The sequence below is a fragment of the Cavia porcellus genome, unplaced genomic scaffold (assembly GCF_034190915.1).
Source record: "Cavia porcellus strain 051 isolate PalLab524CR breed Dunkin Hartley unplaced genomic scaffold, mCavPor4.1 scaffold_5, whole genome shotgun sequence".
Taxonomy (NCBI): Eukaryota; Metazoa; Chordata; class Mammalia; order Rodentia; family Caviidae; genus Cavia; species Cavia porcellus.
The window spans coordinates 107,442,605-107,459,510 of NW_026947488.1; the positions used below are offsets into that span (position 1 = coordinate 107,442,605).

Below are 16,906 nucleotides of genomic sequence, written 5' to 3' on the forward strand. Positions count from 1 at the left end.
AGCAGTGACTGGGGTCACTGGCTTTGAAGGGTGTATTTGGTCTCTACCTCATTCCTGTCTGGATCTTGCTGTCTCTTCTTTCTGGCTGTCATAAGAGAAGCAGGTTTCCTCTACCATGACCCTGCCACGATATTCCTGCAAATGTCCTAATGCAATGGAACCATCTGACTGAAACCTCTGCCATGAGACAAAAATGTCTTTCCATTTCAACTAATTTTTTTTAGTATTTGGGCAAGGCAACAAAATCTGACACAACCCACCTTCAGAAAACACAGATAATCACTGAACCTGTGATATAATGATTTGAATAAGAATTAAGAAATCTAAAGGAAGTAATATATGCATAATATTTTTATAGTTTCTCAATGACTAATAAAAAAAAACACTAGCAATAAAAGTTTTCTGATGGTCCTGTATTATAAGTTTGTCTATCATTTTTACTTAAGGCAAATCAAAAAACCTGAAACACCTTTGCAGTCAACAAACTACTGACCAAATGAAATTTAAAGCATAAAAAAGAGAGAGAGAGCGAGAGAGACAGAGAAAGTGTCTCTTCCTGTTACCTGCCAAAGAAATGGATATGACAATTCCAGGTCCTATGTACCATCTCCAAGATAACCACCCTAAAATGTTAGGTAGGCCCCAAGGGTCCCGGTCCAGGGATCAGTCCTGGGACTCCACCAGGTTCGGATCCCTAGCGCCGCAGCTCTGTGACCAAGACACTGTGGGCCTCCAGGCCCGCTGCAATCCTCGCCCCAGGCACTGCGGCAGGCAGGTTCTCCCCATGCCCCCAGGACTCTCCAAGCCCAGCTGGCTTTCTTCCACTGCCCAGAGAGGTCGGCCGCCCTAGCAGCTCCCAGGTTCCAGGACCCGAAGAGTGATGCTCTTCCAGTTCCAACAACCCAAGTTTCTCCCCACGGACCCGGCAGCCTGCTCCAAGTTTGCTGCACCGGTGAGCGCGCACCCCGCCCTGGGGGTGTGGCTGGCGGGCGGGGGCGGGAGGGGGAAGGACACTGGAGCCTGGCTGGGCGGGGGGGGGGGGGGGGGGGGAGGACACGGGAGCCTGGCGGGGAGGAGGAAGGACGCGGGAGCCTGGGGAGAGGGGGGAGCGGGAGCGCGCGGCCTCGGCGCTGCCTTTCTCTCCATGCAACGCTGCCGACCGCGGAGAGCACCGAGGTTCCCGGAGCTTTGGAGGGAGTCGCGGGCGGGCGCGGGCGGAGGCTGGGGGACCACACGGTGAGCCCCTGCCCGCGCCCTCCGCGTGCCCTGGGTTCCGCGGGATGTTCCCACACCCCGCACGTTCAGCCTCGGACCCGGGGTCCCCTCCCCCTCGCCTCCCTCCGCCCCCCACCCCCGGCTGCGAGGCGCGCCGCCGCCGCCCTTTCCCGAGCCCACAGACACCCCCAGCTGCACCCCGGGCCATTCCCTGCGCGCCCCCACCCTGCAACGCCCTCAGGAGCAAAACACGGAGGTAGACAGGTGAGGGGGGCGCATGAGCCGGGGCCAGGCGGAAGGGTGAGGGAGAGGGGACTGACTTTGCCACGAGAAATAAAGGCCGGCTCCCCGCTGCCGGGAGCCCCGCGAGCGCGGTGACGTCAGCGCTGCGCTGCGGCCACTGGGCGGGGGACCGGGACAGGCTCAAGGAAGGGCACAGGCTCGCGTGCAGCGCAGCTCGGCGGGCGCTGCTCTCCGGCTTGGCTGGCTCCGCGCGGCTCAGCTCCCGGCTCCCCTCTCAGTATGATGCTTTTTCATCAGCGTTATCCTGGTATGCGGAACCCTAAAACATGTCGCAGAAAACCCATTACACTTCTGGCCTTTAGAGAAGAAATTTAAAACATATGTTTAGCAATCTCAATGATGAAGGTCACTCAACCTAAGTTTGCCATGCTAAAAAATGTCTGGAAGGTAGGGACCACCACTTTAAATACCTCTTTTAATTTTAGAGGTAAAGGGTAACTTGTATTAATCTCATTGTGTCTCAATAATTTTACATTAAAATATTTATACAAGTTTTTTGTCTTTGTGTATGTATCTTTTTATTTTTTGGCAGGCTCTGTACTTACTAGTTACTTGGAAAATATATAAAAGAATAGAAAGTAGTAGGCCAGAAAAATTAAATTCTATGAGCATTTTTCCCATGAATAAAACCAAATGTGAATAATGTGCTAAAGGAAGTCAAAACATTGAGAAAAATAATTTTTAGTCACTGCAAAGTTTACTTATCTCCTTAAGGGTCACATAAGGAACTAAAACTCAGAGGTGTTTCATTCTTTTCTAACAAAAACAGATGAACATCCTCCAAAAACAAATGGGCATCCTTCCAAGAATTCCTATTTGGAACATGAGTTTCTAAGATGTTTAAAAGTGATTGTGGTATGAGTTCCTAAAAAGTATGGTGGAATAAACAGTGACAAGTCTTTTTTATTTTTGTTTATTTATTTGCTGGTACTAAAAATTGAACTCAGCACCTTGCACTTGCCAGGCTGCACTGCTGAGCCACTGAGATGTATTGCTGGCCCTTCAACTGTGCTTTAAAAGTATATCACTATATTTGAAAATCAGTTTCACATTGGTGCTTCTATTTGAGAAAATTTTTGAATATATCAAATCGTGACACCAAAAATATAACCAACAGTGAAACTATAATGATATTTGTACTCAAAAACTTTAGAAAAAATATTTTTAAATTATAGTATTTTCTACTAAAACTTTTTACTTTGTGATGTAGGTTGGTATAATATATTTTTAATAAGAGAAATGATTCCAAATGTTATTATCTATGGCATCGGTCACTAGATACTCATTAATGGAATAATCAATAAGAAGAGATAATAGTTGTAAATGTATCCATACCATATAGTGACACAGACCGCTTCATAAAACAAATACTACTGGACATAAGAGATTCAATAATTATCAACAAAAATATTGAGAGAGATTCAATACAACAATATCATAAATACACATATCAACCAGCTAGACAAATCAACATACAAATATCAGTTGATGCATGTTTCTGAACAAATTGTTTTAAGGTATAACTACAGAGTGTTCTACCCAACAGAAACAGAATACATGCTTTCCTAAGCAGCACACAAAACTGTCTTAGAAACAGGGTGTCTACTAACTCACAAACATGCTTAAGTAAATATAGAAACAGTCAAAATTATCCCTTGTGTATTTTTGAATCCTAGTACAAGGAAATTAAAAATCAAAGGAAAAAAAGAACCAAACAAACTATGTAAATGCATGGAAATGAAATGAAACTTTTTTTTTGTCTTTTTCATTTTTATGGGTACCAGGGTACTTTTTTTTTTTGTCTTTTTCATTTTTATGGGTACTCTTACGACCGCCTGCTTGCAAGGCAGGTGCTTATGCCGCTGAGCTAAATCCCCAGCCCCCTAAATGAAACATTTTTGAATAATTGATGGGTCACATGAGAAATTGAAGAAATTAGGTAGCTTCTGGAATCAAACAATATTACCAATAAAACGTAACAAAGTTACGGGAGACAAGAAAACAGTCCTAAAAAGGAAGTGAATGCTCATATTAAAAAAACAGAATAAACCCAAATAATTAGTCTAATGCTGTACCTCAAAATCCTAGGAAAAGAAAAACAATACAACTAGAAATGTAGTGCAAAGAATGAAATAATAAATAGCAAAGCAGAAATTCATGGAATTCAAATTAAAATATAAGAAATGGATCACTGAATCAAAAAATTGATTCTTCAAAAGAATAAACTCGACAGACAGGCACTTAGCCAGGAAAAAGGAAAGGAAAAATGTGCATCAATTCAATTAGAAATGAAAAAAGGGAAATCACAATAGACAACACAAAATATAAAAAATTATTAGCAACTACTTCAAAATTCTGAACCCCAACAAACGGGAGAATCCAGACAACAGAATGGATCCCTAGATATATATTAATTATTAAAACTAGGTCAAAAAGATTTTAAAAGTTAAACAATAGAGTAACAAACAATAAAATTGAGGCAGTAAAAAAAAAAAAAAACAAAAACAAAAAACAAAACAAAAAAAAAAAAACCTACCAAGTAAGATTTTACAAGGAATCCAAAAACTCACCATTAAATTTTACAATAACTCCATGGAAGATTGAAAGTCAATATTCTGCTATTTAATAACTTATGCCAGAAGGAGTACTGTCAGACTTATTCCTGAAAGCCAACATAATCTTTTATTTTTTTAAACCAGAAAAGACCCAACAAAAAAGAAAGCTATAAGTCAATTTCTCCAATGAATATAAAGATCCTTAATGAGATGCCAGCAAACAGAATGCAACAATTAAAAAGATCGTACATTAGGATTAAGTAGACTTCATCCCCGGGATGCTAAAATACTTCAGCACACACAAATCACTAAATGCAATGCATCACATAAATAGAAGCAAGGAAAACAATCACATGATCATCTCAATAGACCCAGAAAATTAATTTAAAAATGCATCATCTGCTCTAATAAAAACCTTGAAGCAAATATGTTATAGAAAGACATTTTCTAAATTTGATAAAAGCCATCAAAAACATACTGCTGAGATCACATTAGGAGGAAGAAAATTTGAAAGGTTTTATTCTAAAATCAGGAACAAGACAATGATGTCCACTAACACTACTCATGTTCAATGTAGTAATCAAACTTGCAACCTGAAAAATGAGGCAAGTGGACAAAATAAAAGAGATACATATAGGAAAAGAAAAGGAACAAATAAATAAACAAGAGGTTAAAAATATTCACACACGTAAGTAGCACTCTTGTACACCAATAACAAACCCAATGAGAAAGAAATTAGGAAACAAGACCATTCATGCTAAATTAGAAATAACTGAATACTTAGCAGCTAATCCTAAGAAGGCATTAAAAGATTTTGGGGAGTCTTCCAGAGACAACATTGTCAAAATCTCCACATTTACAAAGCAGATGTGTAGGCTTAAAATAATTCCACTCCAAATGCCAAGAGCTTTCCTCACAGACCTAAATAAATAATCCTAAAATTCATGGATGACTAGAAGAGACCCAGGATAGGAAAAGCAATTCTGAGTTACAAAAAAGCAAAGTGCACCACAATTCTGATTTCAAGTTACATTACAAAGAAACATTGACACACAAAAACAACATGGAACTGGCATAAAAAACCCAGAAACAACAACAATAACAACAAAGCTGTAGATCAATATAACCAAATAGAAGTTACAAAAACAACCCAAGGAACATTCAGAAGCCTGATCTTTGACAAAAGGAGTCAAGAACATATGCTGGAGAAAAGATAGCCTCTTCATCAAATGGTATTGTAAAGAATGGCTGTAAACCTGAAGAAGGAATCTAGGCCATAGCATTTTCTGTGAACTAAATGACAATCCAGAAGTAGAAATCAAAATACTAAAATTTCATCTTATACCAAAAGAATATCTATCAACAAGAAATCCAATAGTAAATGTTGTTAAGGCTGTGTGTGGAAAGGAACACTTCTTTGTTGGTGGTGGCAATATACAGCTAGTATGTCCACTATGGAAATCAGTATGGAGAGTTCTATAAAACTTAAAATAGAAATTATGTTTGATCCAGTTCTTCTAGAGCCTTTGTCTTTCCCCAAAGAATTAAAGACATGGCATTGGAATGATCTAGGCCTACCCGTGTTCACAGTAGCAAAACCCCTAATGGTTAAACCTAGAAGCAGCCTATATGTTCATCAACAGAAAGCAGAGAATATGTTTGAATTTAACTTAACTTTAACTGATAAAACTGCTATTTCTGCCAATGGCAGACTTACCAGCAACAAAGGCCTCATGTCGTCCCTTCAAAAACCAGTAATGTCACTTGATGATGTTAGTTGTATTGGGCCCTTTCCATACTAAAATGGACGGCATGTCAGACTGAAGTGACCATAATTAAGTGAAGTTCAATTTTGTTCCCACTTCTTTCTGGCAGTACCACAGTTCCTTCCAGCTTTGAGCACCTGAAGTTTAATTAGTCCTCTGGTGTGAGATCCTAGATATCATCACTATGGATCAAGGCTATTCTTTTATAAAATTGAGAAATGCTACAGCATGTGTGTTTATAGGTTCTACTTTTCCTATGGCATGCCACAACTCAAGAAGTTGACATTCATATAGGACAGTAGAAGACCCTCAAAGATATTGTTGTGAACTCAGCTTAGAGTTAGTTCCTTGAGAGCAGCAGTTACCATGTTCAATGGCAATTGCATAGTGCTGTGTCTTCCTCTCAAGTAAAAAACAAACGTCTGAAAATGGGGGATTACTGTGGTTCGTATAAGTTTATTCTCACCCTGATGACATTGAAGGAGTTATAGTTTCCAGTTTTCCATTCTATGCTCAACAAATTAAAAGTCTTTGTTCTCTGATGAACACCTCTTCTACTAGTCTAGAGAGAAAGTATTACATTTTGAGCTATGACTTACATTCAACTTATGACACATGGTATGGAAAGCTAAGTAATTTGCTTTCAGTCAAAGTTATTATCAAATTTTCTTCATGAAATCACTTAGGACCAGTGCTGTGCCTGAATCATGGCTTAATTCCTGCCTAAGCTCTTATGATTTCTTTCTCTGAGGTGCAATTTGGGACCCCATAGCCAGTGATACCCCTGCACATCAATCTCGGTAACAGGTTCTGAAGCTTCAACTCCACAGTAGATCCTACTTTGACAATAAAAACCTAAAGAACTATTTCTAAAGTAGCATTTGAATTTGAACATGATATTATTTTTTATGGTTAATTTTATTTCTCCTCATTCGATGTTTGTGTGAGTGCTAAATTTTGAGAAGTATCATTGAACTAGCATTTCATCTTATTCTGTTAATGTTCTCTGTTGTAACATTAATCTTTCTCATTTTAGAAGAGGCTAATCTGTACACCAGACACTGTTCTGCAGCATGTGACTGTTTTCACATGAAGTTACCAATGTCTTTAAATAGCATGTGGCAAAAATCAAGTGAATTACCTCTGAACTTATAATTAAAATGTGACACTTGATTTGAGCTATTTTTCAGGGGTAAGACTCAAAGGTGTAGTTCCATGACTTATCCATTTAGATAGATATGTTATGGATTAAATGTGATTATGCAATTTTTACCACCAAGAATTTCCCTATTAAATGAAAAAATATTTTAAATTTGAGAACTCTGAAGTTGAAAATAATGCTAATAGTAGTATCATGGTCAGTTTGGTACCTAAGAATCGCAGTAGGATCTTATCATAAACAATAGAATCTTGTTTTTTTGTTTCATTTTGTTTTGTTTTAAGGTATCAGAGCTGAAATTAGGGCACTCTATCATTGGCAAACTCTCACATCTTCTTATTCTGATCCATTGTTATTCCTTTTCCTCAGTCTCACTCAGTGCTGATATTACAGAATTGTGTTACCACACCTGGTTCAGTATGGTCTTTATGAAAAAGCTCCTTAGACCAATAAGTCAGAATAACTATAAATTATGGGAATTTTTCATGACACCTAAAATTTAATTACATAAGTGTCACAAAATTGTAGTGCATTTGATATATTTGAAACAATAGGGGTGGAGCTAAAGATGGCAGATCATTAAGCAGCAAAATACAGAGTTTCCTGAGAAAAACAATTCAGATGGAGGAATAAAACATCCTGGAGACAAGCAGACAGAGGGAGATGGGTTCTCTCTACTGAAGAAGAAACTAAAGGGAAAGAGCTGGTCAAGGAAATGGTCCGGGGCCACCATCTGAGCAGCTAAGATTAGCAGCCACAGTGCTCTCCCTGAAGCCACCTGAATTTGCTGCCCTGACCTGGAGTTGTGGCACTGAAGTCAGGGGTCAGCGAGCCCAGTGGAGAACAGGGCCGATGTGGAGACCTGACGCCGGTAACTCTGCTAGACACCACCCATCAGGCATTCCAAGCTGGCATTCAAACTTCAACCTGGCCTCCTGTTGGTTTCTCTGGAATCTTGGTAGATGCCCTGATGATATTGTAACACATTGGTTCTGCATTTTTGAAGATCCACTGCAACATGGGTCCAACCAAATCTTGATAACACACACATAGGAATACCTGATTTTGGACTCTTTAGGTTTTCTGACTGGAGAAGATAAAATTACCCTGTCTCGTATGTTTGATAGAGTAACAAACAATTGACTATGACACATAAATACGGACTTGCTATACCTTCATACAGTAATTATAAAATGTTAAATTTCTAACCAATAAGTTATCCATTTTTATTTTCAAATTTAATTGCTTTCATATTAAAAAATCACAGCAAATGAGATGCAAAAATTAGCTCCTACCTGTTGAATTACTATTTTCCATAATTTTGAAGAAGTCAGTTTGATGCAAGAGAGGAGTGACCTTATGAAGGTCAATGCTTGGTCACTTAGAAGGAGTGACCTTCCAAGTACAGGAAAAGCTAGGTAGTGACTCACTGGTGGTATAGCACAAAATTCTGCAAAAGATTTTATAGGTTATGAGTTAATACCAAATAAATGGTGCTGTTTTATTCATCACAAGGATCCAAGTCAGACAACAAAAATTGGACCATTCACTACAGTGAGAGACCCTTTAGTAAAATTGTTCTTTTCTGTCTCCATAAATTCATGGTCTTTTGGCTTGGATGACATAGTTCAGGAGGAATGTTTCTACCAGGATAAACACAAATATCCACTGAACTGCAATCTAAAACCACTACTTACTATTTTGAGCTCTTTCTTTCTCCAAATAATCCCAAAATGTTAGGATATTCTGCTTTTGATAAATTTTTATCTACATACTAAAAGAAACCGGAGTGTTTGTCCACAATTGAGATATGAGAGAAAATTCTAGGATGTAAGAGATTCCTTTGGCCATCTTTTTGTGTCATCATGATCTGTTACTATATTCAGAGGAAAACTTTCATAATTCAATCCAGGGAGAACTCTGGCACAGATCCTTTTGTTCTTACACCAAACAACAAACTAGGACTACTTTTATTACCAAAGGTATAATAAACATATAATAATTTAGTAAAAGGACATAAATATTAGTTGACTGGGTTAGAAGTGAAAAATATAATTTTCATAAATATTTTCTTCTTTTTCAGTGTGTCTCAGATACCTTGGTTTTTTTTTTTCTGTCCTATTATTTACTCCTGAAGAAAGCAGATGGACTTGGTCCACCTGGGATGGCATAATCTGATATCTTAAGGGACTGATAAAAAAAGCCTAATGAAATTTTAATTTACTCTCTATATATACAATGCTGAAAGGGTAAAAACCTGTCACCTGTTTCTCACTGGCACTATTTCCCTGCTCTGCTTCTCACAACTGTGAACTAAGCATGTTGGCCATCATGCCCTCCTGTCATAATGTTATTGTCTCAGTCCCTCGTGCACATATAGTGGGATACTTTCAAACAGGAACTAAATTAAATCAGTTTTCCTTTATGCTTTGTGTTTCAGGTATTATGTTTCAGTGTCAACAGAATTTATTAATGCTAAAAAAAATTCTACCAAAAGTAGGATTGTTGTTGTGACTGTATCAAACCTAGTGGTTCAAGTCTTTGAAGCAGGCTTGTGGAAGACGTCCAGAAATGTTTTCAGATGCATTCTAAAATACTCTAAGTAGAGCCTCATTCATTATTCTTATCAAAAACCAAGGGTCAAAATACAGATAATAAACATAGTATTCAGGGGTTTCAGCAGAGAGCAGAAATTACAATAGAAAATTTTAAGAGCCAAAATTTAGTGACTCCTAAAGGAGCAATATTACAATTTATAGAAAGAAATTTCTACATCCAAAATAAGAGAAAACTTTAAAGTAATTTAAAGAAACAGCCAAAGAAAGTAGTAAAGAAAGAACAAACTAAACCAAAATTGTAGAAAGAAAGAAATAATAAGCAGAGAACCAGTAGATGAAAAAGGATATATAGATATGATACAAATATCAAGTAATCACAAAACTGGCTGTATGAAAAGATAAAACTTTAACTAGAATAAGAGAGAAATTCAACTAAATCATATATAAAAAGTTAATACTCAACTAATATCAGAGAAACAGGAAGAATCATTAAAACTACTTTTAAAAACTCAGTGCCAATAAGTTTAAAAATACAGAAATTAATAAATTTTAAAATGCATCGAACCAACCAAAATTATAACCTGAATATAAACAAAAATTGAACAGGCCAATGAGTAATAATAGTACTTAATCTACAATGAGGTTTTTCAAAAATGAAGGCCATGTAATAGTTGCTTTTCTGTTGTTGGGACAAGATACAACAATCACAATTTGAAGAAAGTAAGCTTCTCAGAAAGCTAGCCTGTTCAAGTCTGTTTAAATCTGTACAGAATTTTAGTGGGCTCACAGTTTCTTCAACAGTTCAAATTTGGGTGACTCCAAGGCCAGAAAACATGGTGGAAGGGCCAAGGTAGAGGGTCACAATTCATCTTAGGTCAGTCAAGAAGGAGAGAGAGAGAAGAGAGGAGCCACAGACAACAAAAATAATCCCTTACATGCTCTGCCCTCAGTGACCCACCCCTTTGACTTGGTCCCACCTTTCAGTGTGAGAACTGAAGGACATTTTAGATCTAAATCTTAAAAGTCAAGAACAAGTTGATCTTTCAGATCAACTTTATATCATTCAAAGTAATTGAACTACTACAAAATATTGAAAGGCAGGAATCTCTTCCAAAAACACACTAAGATGTCAAATTTACATGTGTACCAAAAGGAGATCAGAATGTTATGAATAAGTAAAACTGCAAGATAATATCTCTGATGAACACTTACGTAAAAATTCTAAATATAATGCAAGTAAGCTGGCTGAACAGTTAATAATTGTACACTGTTGTCAAGGAGAATTTATTTAAACTATATAAGGGAAGTTCAACAAACACAAATTGGTAAATATACTTCATTATACCAAAGAAGGAAAGATAATCAAATGATAACAATTGTTGCAGAAAAAAATGTTCACTGAAGTTCTCCATTCATTATTTTGAAAAATCTTAAAAATTTTATGTAAGAAAAAACATACCTCAACACAATAAAGATTAACTGTATAATAATTCAATAGCCTAATGGAACTAAATGGGGAAAAACTGGAAGCCATGACACCAGTGTGTGCAGCAAAATGACTATCACCTTCCCCATAGGTATTTATGAATGGCCTGGAACACCTAGCCAAGGCAATTAGGCAAGATAAAGTGGTAACAATCATCCAAACAAGAAAGGAGGAAATCAATTTATCCTTATTTATAGATGATATAATTTAGTATGTCCAAAAATACAAAGACATCTCCAAAGGGATAACATAATGAACTGAGTAATAATGTAGAATATAAATTAACAGACAAACATAAAAATTGTTTTGCATGCTTGTAACAAATTTGTTGAGAAACAAATCAAGAAAATGATTTTATTTACAATGGTCTAAAAAACAAATATGTGGGATTAATTTTAACTTAAAAACTAAAATCTCAGCAGTGAAAAATACAGAACATATGAGAGATTTTCAAGATAATATGAAAGGTGATTAGAAACCTAGATTTACTGGTTGAAAGAATTAAAATGTCATGCAACTCAGATATAATACAATCCCAATCAAAATACAAAAAGTTCTTCACAGAAATAGAAAAAAAAAAAAAAATCCTCAAACTTTTGGGGCACATAGGAGAGGGAGGATACTCAAGCATAACACAGTAAGACATGTTACCAAGAACCAAAATAAATAGTCTAATAAGATGACAAATTAAGTTATCTGATTGTAGGAATTCAGAAAATTTTAGTCATTTGATTGAGAGCAATTTTATCATTTAATACATTTAAGATCACAAAACAATTGAAAGTATGTTGGAAATATGTTAACATAGTGGAAAAGAGAATGAAAGAACATATTCCAAGTGACTGGAGCACAGTTGCTATACATGTATTGTGTGTATTCAAATGTAACCCATATTTCTTGTACAGCACCTAATAAAAGTTTTAAAACAGAGAAGACCTGGGAGACCAAGATGGTCAAAAAGTAATCAGCAGACAAAGCGCCTCTTGGAGAGTCACCATCTAGACACTGGAATACAGTAAAGTGAGGAAGACAAGAAGAAGGAAAGTGAGTCATCTGGAAACAGGAAGAATCTGAAGCATGAATTTAAGCCAATGGAGATATTGAAGAGAACTTCAATAAGTAAGAAAAAGATAGCTGGTGACATTTCACCCTGAGATGTAAGTCACTACACAAGAGGAGTGGTTCCAACATGCAGACACATGCTGATATGCTGGTGACCTCAGCGGCCTTCAGAGAGAGATGCAGCAGGGGAGGGGACAGTGGACCTGAAGGACTGCACTGGCTGGCAATGCGTGCGGAGGGCTCAGTCCTCCCACAGAAGAGAGCAATTGGCCCAGAGCCATCTTTGACATGGACCAGCTGAGATCAATTTCGAAACTGCTGGCGTTTCTATCTAGTGGCTTCCAGCTGGGCTAGACCCTCAGAATATGCTTGGACAGCAGCATGTGGAATGAATCTCATTTTAACCAGAAAGTGCAGGTTTAATGAGATTATCTACTGCCTCACCAATAAACTGCTGCTGGCTTGCTGGAAGATTGTCATGGAAACTTGAAAGTGGATTTTTTTCTTTCCTCTTTCTTGTTTGTGTTTTGTTGTGGTGAGATTGTTTCTGTTTTCTGATTTTTGTTTTAATTTTATTGAAATTAAATTAAATTAAATTAAATTTTTATTGTTTGATCTTGTTTTTATGAGTAGGGATGAGTTTATGGTTATGGTTCTGTTCTGTTGTTTTTAACTCTTTTTTTCTCATTCTTTCCAGTATTCTGCACCAGTTTGCCAAAGTTAGTGTGATCCCCTTTATCCTCCACCCTTACTTGTAATCTCTTCCTTTTTTCCACTTCTCCATTTTTCCTTAATCCGTAATAAAAATTAACCATGAGGACAAAATTGACATATTAAGGACTTGTATACGGCATGTAATTTTCTGGGTTGTTCAAATTTTGTTATGTAACCAAAAAATCTATTTTATATTGTTAAAAGTAGCAAATAATGGTTTGCTCAGTTTGTCATTTTCTACACTGTGTGTGATGCTATTGGTACCATTATAGCCCAAAGTGACATAATTGTTATAAACAACTGGTCCTCCTGGTATTCTATGACTTAGACTGAATAAGTATCATAGAAAATACTTTGACAGAGTGCCAAAGAAGCAACAACTTCTCATTGCCAACAAATTCAAGAGGTACAATCTCTCAATAGACTCAAAACTCCAAAACCAGCTATACTGGAAGATACCCCAGAGAAGTAGCCATTTAGTAAATGTCTTCAATACTAGCAATAAAGCACCATACTGTAGATAATTTACAAGCATTATTCCAGAAATTAAACTAAGGAAAGAAAATAAGAAGATACTTCAACAAGATGCAACCACATACATTGAGTTCCCCAAAGACAAAGCCAGGGGCAATGATGTGGGAAAGTCTGAAAGCCCATCAGTGATCTCTCTGAAGTGGTTACAGAAGAGCAATTGAATTAGGCTCTGGAAAAAAATCAAACCAGAAATGGTTTCTCAGGTAACTGCAGAGATGGTGTCCACAATAAAGATGGTGCTTAGTGATTCTAGAATAGATACAGATTAAAAATAGATGAGCCTAAGAAAATTATGGAATTCATGAATGAACAGCATAGGAAAGAAGTGAAATTCATAAAGTAGATTAAAGCATATATTCAGGAAAATAAAAATTCTATTGAAAGTACACACAGCAAATTAAGCCAATGTGAGGGCAGGGTCTAAGATAGAAGACAGGCTTGTTGTTTCATAAATATCAAATAACAACAAAGGAAGCTAGCGGTTACTAGATGAGACAAAAATAATTTAATATTGATTGGAGTCTACGAAAAAAGCAGGAGGTAACACAAATAATTTTTAAGAAACTGCTCACAGACATCTTGGCAGAAAACTTTGTGGATAAAGAAAAAAATTGAACATGCAGATAATTGAGATAGTAGGAACTCCAGTTAATTATGATAGAAAACAATCTAAAGTAAGGCATAGTATAGTCAAGAATCCTAAAATTCAACACAAAATAGAATCTAAAAACCTGTTAGGGATTAGAAAAATAGCCTATAAAGGAAAGCATCACAATAACAGCTGACTGCTCAACACAAACCTTCAAGTCAAGGGAAGCTTGGAGTGAAGTACATAAAGTTCTAAAGGAAAACAACCTTCAACCCAGACTGATATGCCCTGAAAAACTGTCTTTCAACACTGACGCGGAAGTAACACACTTCCTTGATAAAGAATATCTGAGGAAATTTATAATCATCAAATCAGCTCTCAAAAATATTTTGAAAGTCATTCTAAAAAGAAATAAAATGTACTACAACTCTATGAACCCAAACTGAATGAACCCAGCAGACAAACAGAGAGTGGGAAAAAGGGGAGCCAACAACAGGAAAATAACATAAGTTATTATAAGGGATAAGTCAATACATATCAGTTCTATCCATCAATGTTAATGATCTCAATTCACCAATCAAAAGACACAAACTAGCAGAATGGATCAAGATGCAAGATCCAACAATATGATGCATACAAGAAACACATTTAACTAAAACTGTAGATTCATAGATGAAATTCAAAGTATAGAAAACAGTATGCCATGTAACAGGAACCCAGAAAAAAGCAAAGGCACCTATTGAATTTTCAGACAGACAGAATTTCAAGCCAAGACTGATTAAGAGAGATAAGTTCAATATATTGTCATAAAGGCAACAATCCAAGAGGCAGAGATAAAAATCATAAATATATATGCAACAAATATATAACCTGTATACACAATAATATAAAAGAAATAATCTGAAAAATCAAATAAGGCTTAATACAATTGTGTTGGGGTATTTCAGCAAACCACTCTCACAGATCAAGTAGACCAGAAAAAAATCTGAACCAAAGGTTTGAACAAATGGACTTAGTAGATGTCTGCAGAATGTTCGACCTCTTAGCATCAGAATACATATTCTACTCAACTGCACATGGGACATTCTCCAAAATATACCATATACTTGCCCATAGATCAACCTTAAGTAAATGCAAAGGAACCAAACTTATCCCATTCCTTGCATATTATCAGACAATAGTGTAAAGAAATTGGAAATCCATGACAAAAGAAACCATAAGAACTTCACAAACACATGGAAATTAACTGGTACTAATCTGAACAACCAAGGGGTAACAGATAAAATTTAAAAAGGAATTAGACAGTTTTTACAGTTGAATGTTAACAAGAGTACAACATATAAGATTTTATGGGACAGGATGAAAGCAGTCTTAAGAACGAAATTTATAGCAGTAAATACTCATACCAGGAAAACAGACCAAGTACACAGAAACAATTTAATGGTGAAACTCAAACTTCTAGAAAAAGATCAGGCTAAGCCAGAAGCTTGTATAGGGAAGGAAATTATAAACAGCAGAGCAGAAATTATCACATTGGAGATTACAAAATGATACAAATGACCACTGCATCAAAGAGTTGGACACTGTGAATTTAGGCATGAATGAGAACTCCACACTGTCCCCAGTCACCACAGATTTATAAAACCATAAACTTCAAATCACCATAAGTGTTATACAACTAAAATTTTAACAGCTAAAATTGTATGGAGGGGCATATCCATAATCTGAGCATTTGGAAGACTGAGACAAGAGGATCACTGTAACTTCAAAGCCAAACTAAAATACAGAAAGATTCAACTAACAAAGATATTGTTACAAGCCACAAATAATGCCACTGTGAGCAAAAATAGCAGCAAAAATTAATATACCTATATATGAATATATGTGTATTTATACATATGTGTGAACATTGACATATAAATTGGATAATTTGGACATACTGATGTACATATCAAGTTTTGCTGATCTACATAATTATACCATAAAAGTATTGAATCCAGAGAATGAGCAACCAAAATGTGCTGTCCCAGCAACCCCCCATGATGGTAAAATACATAAAAAATTAGAGACAAAGTTTAATGAAAGATACTTTATTTTTGAAGAGGGAATGAGTAGATGGAGAAGACGGATAAGTACTTTGATAAGAAACATTCAGAGCGGGGCTCCAAAAAATGGGGGAATCATCACTCCTTTGTTCCTGGATGCTTGTATTGGGTGGAGACACCACCATACACAGAAATTCCTATACCTGGATAGGCTTCTGGACACCTCTGCATAATGGCACTTTTCATCTTCTTTGTTTCTACTTGATTGTCTCTGACCTTTAGGACTTTATTTTTGGAGTGGACCACTATTTGACAAAGAGATACCTTATTCATCATTAACATACAATTAGTAAGAGGGAGTATGGATGTCTATTGTAGTCTATAATGATGAAATTTATATAGTGACCTAGACTGGATATGAATATAGTGATCCTAGAGTGAATGCATATGTATATGGAAAGTGTGAATATATTTTGTCTTAAACATACTCACTGCCCCTCCCCCATTTGCCTCACCTATATTCTATTGGAGAGAGGGACAGCTTACCATTTGTGTACTTGGCTTTCTCTCTGTGTCCTGCCTGTCAGCTCTTTCTCCACTTCCTTGGTGCAAGTCCTAAGGACATTTGGTGTCTTTTTTTAATCCTTTTTTTCTCTCTTACTCTACCTTTTATCTACAAATTACCCAGGGGAATTTGAGATTTTATGGATAAATCAATGCAACTTGAGACCATATTCATAAGGAAAATAAGTCAGACTTGCTGTGTAAGCAGCATATTGTCTCACTAGTATGAAATACTGAAAGAGTAAATGCCTGATAGATACTGTGAAAGTGAAATGGGAAGAAACTGCTGAAAAATGAAGAGTGTGGGCTTTCATTGTTTATCATTTTTTATGCCCCAGTCTTGTAATCTGAGCAAC

The 16,906-nt window shown here is 36.6% G+C and overlaps 1 protein-coding gene and 1 long non-coding RNA gene across 2 annotated transcripts in view; one reads left to right on the forward strand and one right to left on the reverse strand.

Moving 5' to 3' along the window:
- LOC106026084 (uncharacterized) overlaps positions 1-1,012 on the reverse strand; it is a 31,277-nt gene extending 30,265 nt beyond the window's left edge. Inside the window, exon 1 of the long non-coding RNA XR_010047175.1 lies at positions 564-1,012. This is a non-coding gene — a long non-coding RNA (uncharacterized LOC106026084). The remainder of the gene's footprint in view (positions 1-563) is intronic.
- Positions 1,013-1,144: 132 nt separating this feature from the next.
- The window catches only part of LOC111754929 (uncharacterized), a 72,774-nt gene continuing 57,012 nt past the window's right edge, over positions 1,145-16,906 (forward strand). Inside the window, exons 1-4 of the mRNA XM_063249499.1 lie at positions 1,145-1,236; positions 1,306-1,479; positions 1,577-1,765; positions 12,802-12,823. Of these exons, the coding sequence (XP_063105569.1) occupies positions 1,145-1,236; positions 1,306-1,479; positions 1,577-1,765; positions 12,802-12,823 (477 nt within the window). The remainder of the gene's footprint in view (positions 1,237-1,305; positions 1,480-1,576; positions 1,766-12,801; positions 12,824-16,906) is intronic.